We start from the raw sequence: 6,000 nt of genomic DNA on the forward strand, positions 1-6,000 counted from the left end.
CTAAACTTCTTTGCCTGACTCTGCTTAAGGGAACAGGGTGAAAGAACATTCTGAAATATAGCCAGTAACTTATATTTTCTCCTATACTCTATAGAATGGCTTGAGTCCAGGTGTAGCTTCAGGATAGCAAATTCTAGCAAACTAAGCAGCTCTTAGTGATAAGAAAATATGCTCAGAAAAGATAAGTGACTTGCTCAGCAGCCTCTCAATAAGTACAGAGGACAGCCTGGACTGGAACCTAGGTCTTAATTATTCCAAGGTTTTGCTCTCTTCCCTCTACTACATACCATCAATCCTGAAGAACTGTAACAGAGGTAGAACTTGCTGGTTTGATATGATTAGAAGCCTCATTACTTAGCAGTACAAAGACCTAGAATTAACTAAGGGCCTGATTCCTTACCATGGTGTTGGTGCTTGGCTGTCCTAGCGTGCTGGTGTTACCAAAGGAAAAGCCAGTGTTCTGGGTGGTTATGGGCTGGGCAAATGGTTTGCTGAAGAGGCTGGTTGTTTGTTGATTCTGCTGGCCAAAAAGACCACCTGGATTTGTCCCAAATCCAGTTGTACCTTTCAGGAACAAAGGAAAGAAATATTAAATGGAGAAAAAAAATCCAAAACTTCACATTATCCAGTTACTACAATAATTTTATGATACTGATTACGTATCTAAATTACCCTAGTCAAACTGGATACTGTTTTATTTTCCATCCTCCTTCACCTAACTCCAGACTTGCTTCAGACTTTAATTCCTACAATCATACTCTGACCCCCAAGTACCCTGGCTGGGGTAAGTAATCTTCCTTTGTGAACCCGCAGCTTTCTTCTATTTTAGAAGATACCATGCTACATTCAAGAGTCTATGTGTGTATTATATTTTAACCTTGTTAGACAAAGTTTTTGAGAACAGAGGCTTTCTCTTTATATCAATGCATCTAGCATAAGTACACAATAGTACTTAAAGAATATGTGGCTAAACGAAATCACAGAATATCAAGATGGAAAAGAATGTTAAATGCCACTTAAATATTTGTTTATTTATATATTTGTGTGTGTGTGGATCCCTCTAGGTTTCAAAAAAAAAATCTAACTTTTGCTTGTTTCTAGAGGCAAATGGGTGGCTGGGGAAAAAAACAAGAGACCTTTGGTTACAAGAGAACTTTTTGTATTTCGTGAGCTTCATATTATATGTATGCATTACCTTTGCAAAAGTAATATATTTATAAAGTAATTCAGTAATCACCCTAGACTTCCCGCTTTCACATCCCACATCAAATCAATCCATCAGCAAATTCCATCAGTTTTATATTCAAACTGGGTCAAAAATCTGACATTCTTACCATCTCTATCACACCATTCTTTTAAAAGCCACCATCATCTCTTGTGTAGACAGAGCAATAGCTTTTCCAACTGACTTGCTTCCACCGTTCCCTTACACTCTGTTAATATAGCAGCCTTCAGAACGTAATAATTACACGACTTCTCTTTCTAACGCCTATAATGGCTTCCCAACTCAAATTCAAATCTTGACACTTGACACTAGCACACAAAGTTCTATAAAACATTGTCCCTATATCCCCTAGTATTCCCCTTTGTCCACTCCTCTTGGGCAAAAACTCAAGATTTTAAGATTTATAATTTCCTCTAGCTGGAAATGTTCTTCTCGCAGAAATCTGTATAGCTTTATCCTTCACCTCCTTCAGACACATCACTGCTGAAATGTCATCTCATCTGTAAAGCCCTTAACCATCTTCATTTAAAAATGTACAAGGTGTGATCAAACAATACGGTGAATGTTTACATTAAAAATAATTATTACAGTAAACGACACATTGCCATTAATTCTCCTCAAAATACTCCCCCTCACTTTGAACACACTTATCCCATTGTTCTTGCCACTTTCTGAAGCAGTTCTGGAAGTCCTCTTTCGTGAAATGTCTTTGGTTGTGCTGTCATGGCTGCCTCCATGTCCTGAATGAATTTGACTTTGGGGAAGAGCCAGAAGTCACACAGTGCCAGATCTGGTGAATAAGGTGGATGAGGACACACCATAATGCTTTTATTTGACAGAAATTGCCCTACCAGAAGCGATGTGTGACACGGAGCATTGTCATGATGAAGGATGATTTATGGAATGCTTTAAAACACACCTTCTCTCCACCGTAGCTCACACTTGACTGGCTGCACCGAGCAAGCTGAAACTTGTCACACCCTGTTACTAAGGTTCAACACACCACTTCCCATATTTAAGATCCCTGCCTTTCTGTTGGATAGCATTCGACAGCAGCATTCACTGTATTGTTTGATCACAACGGAAAGGCTCCGTGTCACACAGTGCTTCTGATACGGCAGTTTCTGTCAAATAAACACATTACGGTGTGTCCTCATCCATCTTATTCACTGGATCTGGCGCCGTGCGACTTCTAGCTCTTCCCCAAAGTTAAAATGATTCAGAACATCGAGGCAACCACGACGGCGCAACTAAAGACACTCATGAAAAAGGACTTCCAGAACTGCTTCAGAAAGTGGCAAGAATGATGGGATACGTACGTTTGAAGTAAAGGGGAGTATTCTGAGGGGGATTAATGGCAGTGTGTCTTTTACTAAATTATCTTTTAAATTTAAACATTCACTGTATTTTTTTTATCACACTGCAGCATGTCTCCCTACCCCCACATACGTTATCAGGTAATCCCTAATCCTCCAGCATCCCTGAATTATTTTTCTCCATAGCACTTATGACAAAATGGTTTACTTTTAGTTGTCTGTCCCTCCTCAAATGGCCCAGTATGATGTCAAGTGCTTACTAGTTCCAAAGCCTGTTTTGTTCTGACCATATGCAAAGCCTGAATTGGTGGTGGAGGAGCTGAAGAGTCCTGTCGCACTGGAAGTGGCCGGAGAAGACCCAAACAAACCAGTCGTGGTACCTGCTCCCACCTGGTTCTGCGGGCCTTTCCGGTTAGCCTGATAATCCTCTAAACGAAGTTCCTAGAGGGAGGGAAAACATATTTCCAATCTCGATATGCAGCCAAAAAAATTATTTAAGAGACTAAATACATGAATTTAGTATTCAAGTTCTACGTTCACACAGAAACGATGACTATAAAACAGAAAACTATGAATGACATTAACTTAATATTACAGAAAAACATTTTCAATAGTGTATAGTGGACATTCAATCCGTACCATAATTACCATAAAAATACAGGCCAAAGGATCAACCACAGCTTAATTTTCTTTTATAAATACTACTTTCTTTTAGTACAATGCTATATAACAATCTTGTCTACTCTTACTCCAAATGTAAAAGTTAGCTGATTAAAAGACAGAGGATTCTAGAGAGTTCAGAAAATTAACAGTTTTGTCTCCCAAGTCAGGGTGTTTCTGCACTCTCCAATAAAGTAAACACAATTGGGATGTAGGAAGAAGCAACAGCTACAATCAAGGGTGACAGTCAAAATGTACAAAGAACTGCTACACAGCAATAAGAATGAACAAATTAATTTCATGCAACAACATGGATAGCTCAATTTTGAAACAGACTTAAAGAGTACGTAACGTAAGATTCCATTTATACACAAAAATGGGTAAAACATGGCAAGTCAGGATGGTGGTTACCTCTGAAAGAAGAGGATTGTGACTGGGGGAGAGGACATGGGGGGACATTAGGGAAGCTGGTAATGCTGTGTCTTGATTTGAATTCTGGTTATATGGGGGTGTTCACTTAGTGAAAACTTACTATGTTGTATATTTATGACTTTGCATAAGCTTACTAAAAACACATGCATGCACATGCATACACACATAGCCCAGTATAGTATAGTGTGGGCAACATCCAATCAGGATAGACTATTAGAACTATACCAGCACATACAAGCTGAGTATTATCCCTGCCAAAAACAATACATATCTATAAATAATGCATTAATTAAAAAAATAATTTGATTAATGTTAGTTTTTTACATAAACTCAATATAAACCACTTGATCCTAAAAATGATCAAAAATATTGTCAGAAGCTGCTTTCCAATAGAATCAAAAGGTTAGGCTGATTTTCTATGTTGCATTTTACTGACCTCTAGTGACTTGCTTTCATATTCTTTCATAGCAGTAATACATTGGTGCTTGGTACTGATGTTAGTACTAACTCCAGCTTTAACCATAGTATCTGTACCAGTTGGAGGCTACAAAGGAAAATAAAGGCAAATTTGAAAATCTAAAACAAATGGGTAAATCCAAACTTTATATCCCTACTCTCACAGACACAATTCTTCAACCAGTGAACTCAATAACTAGTTCTCTAGGTCTTTTACTATCAGTTTCAAGGGTGCTTGACTAAAGACACTGCGTTTCTGATATCTTCCTACATCAAGGTTATCTACCAATTCAATCTCAGTAATAGTTACCACAAACCTAGAGATTATTATCTTATAACCAAGCCATACAATTATACTTAATATACTTAATATACAAAATATACTTAATATTATATATAAGAAAAGCTTTATCCAATTTATTTACTATAACAGTTAAAACATCTATTTCTGAGTTGACCTCCTTTTCTGCTCTTAAGTGTCTACTTTACAACTGTTGTTGCATTTAAGAAATACAGAAGCCTGTTTTTTCCCCTATAANCTTCATTCCCAACTACTCACCTTTTTTATTTACAAACTCGTTTGCCTATTTCTCAAGAAGCTTATTTCAGCAAGAAGAGTTAGATGTGTAGACAACAGTAATCTTTATGTCAAGAAGCACACTAAAGCAAGACTAAGTAAACAAAGGTGTAAAGTGGTGACTGCAACTCATATTCATGGAGGATGAATTGTTCCCTTCCTGAACGCACAGTCCTAATTCAGGTACTCGGTTCTTTTTTTTTATACCAAGCACTCGTTTCTTTTCCCCTTGATCAGTGGTTTTCAAATATTTTTAGCTTTGGAACTCAATACATAAAAGAGACATCAGCAGAAACTATCCTGGCTGAAGTAAAGAGGGGTGGGTATGGTAGAGCCCTTTAAAAGAAACTTAGGGCTGTATGAATTAGTGTGAAAAATCATTGTCCTAGATTAGTGGTTCTCAAAGTATTGTCCAAAGGTCTCTGGATGTCTCCAAGACCTCTTTTTCAAGGGGTCCATGAAGCAAAACCATTTTCATAAGTATTAGATATTATTTGCCTTATTTTACTGTGCTGACCTCTGCACTGAAGTGCAAAAAGCAATGGTGTATAAAACTGCTGTAACCTGAGCATGAATCAAGACAATGGCTCCAAACTGTACTAACAGTCACTGAAGTCTTCACTGCCACCCACTTACAGTACAAAAACAAATCCACTTTGACTTGAATGTCCTTCATGAAGCACTAAAAAATACTATCAATTCTCAACATTTCAGTACATATCTTTTTAATAACTGATTATTCTTGGGGATGAAATGTAAAGTACTCAAAAGCACTTGAGCATATTCAAATACAAGGGTTATCTCAAGGTAAAACACTTGTGTGATTACTTTTGACTAGAAAGCTGAACCAGTTGAGTTTTTCATAGAACACAATTTTTATTTCAAAGAATGAATGACCAACTATGGTAATTCAGATTTGAAGCGAAAGTCAGAATTTTGAAAACGTGTGTCCACCACTATGACCCTGCCAGCTTCCCAACTCTCAAAAAGAATTATCTGATGAAATGAGTGGAAATATTATCAACTGTACAATTAAATTTGTCATCATTTGGAAGAGTTGCATAACTCAATGAACCACTCATTTCTAAATGACCAATGTATGATGTCATACAATCACACACGGATAAATATTCATTCAAAGTGCAAGAACAAATGAATTTCAATTTAACAGAGTACAAAAGTTTAATGATATAGTTTTAGATTCCTTATTGCAACAAACCTTTTAAAAGGTTTGAGTGTAGTGTCAAAGAATATCTACAATTAGGGCCAGCAGAATGGCGTGCTGGTTAAGATTTGGCTTGGGACGCCAGCTCTGAACAGCAGGGCCCTGGTTC

At 37.3% G+C, this 6,000-nt stretch overlaps 1 protein-coding gene across 4 annotated transcripts in view; it reads right to left on the bottom strand.

Annotated features, from left to right (window-relative positions):
* Positions 1-4,171, bottom strand: part of NUP98 (nucleoporin 98 and 96 precursor) — a 104,063-nt gene extending 99,892 nt beyond the window's left edge. For all 4 annotated transcript variants that reach the window (XM_019625617.1, XM_019625616.1, XM_019625618.1 and 1 more), the window contains exons 1-3: positions 4,070-4,171; positions 2,802-2,982; positions 401-564 (exon numbers count right to left, since the gene is read on the bottom strand). In XM_019625617.1, coding sequence (XP_019481162.1) covers positions 401-564; positions 2,802-2,982; positions 4,070-4,156 — 432 coding nt within the window. In that variant the 5' untranslated portion in view covers positions 4,157-4,171. The remainder of the gene's footprint in view (positions 1-400; positions 565-2,801; positions 2,983-4,069) is intronic.
* Positions 4,172-6,000: the final 1,829 nt, after the last annotated feature.

The sequence above is a fragment of the Hipposideros armiger genome, unplaced genomic scaffold, assembly GCF_001890085.2.
Source record: "Hipposideros armiger isolate ML-2016 unplaced genomic scaffold, ASM189008v1 scaffold_635, whole genome shotgun sequence".
Taxonomy (NCBI): domain Eukaryota; kingdom Metazoa; phylum Chordata; class Mammalia; order Chiroptera; family Hipposideridae; genus Hipposideros; species Hipposideros armiger.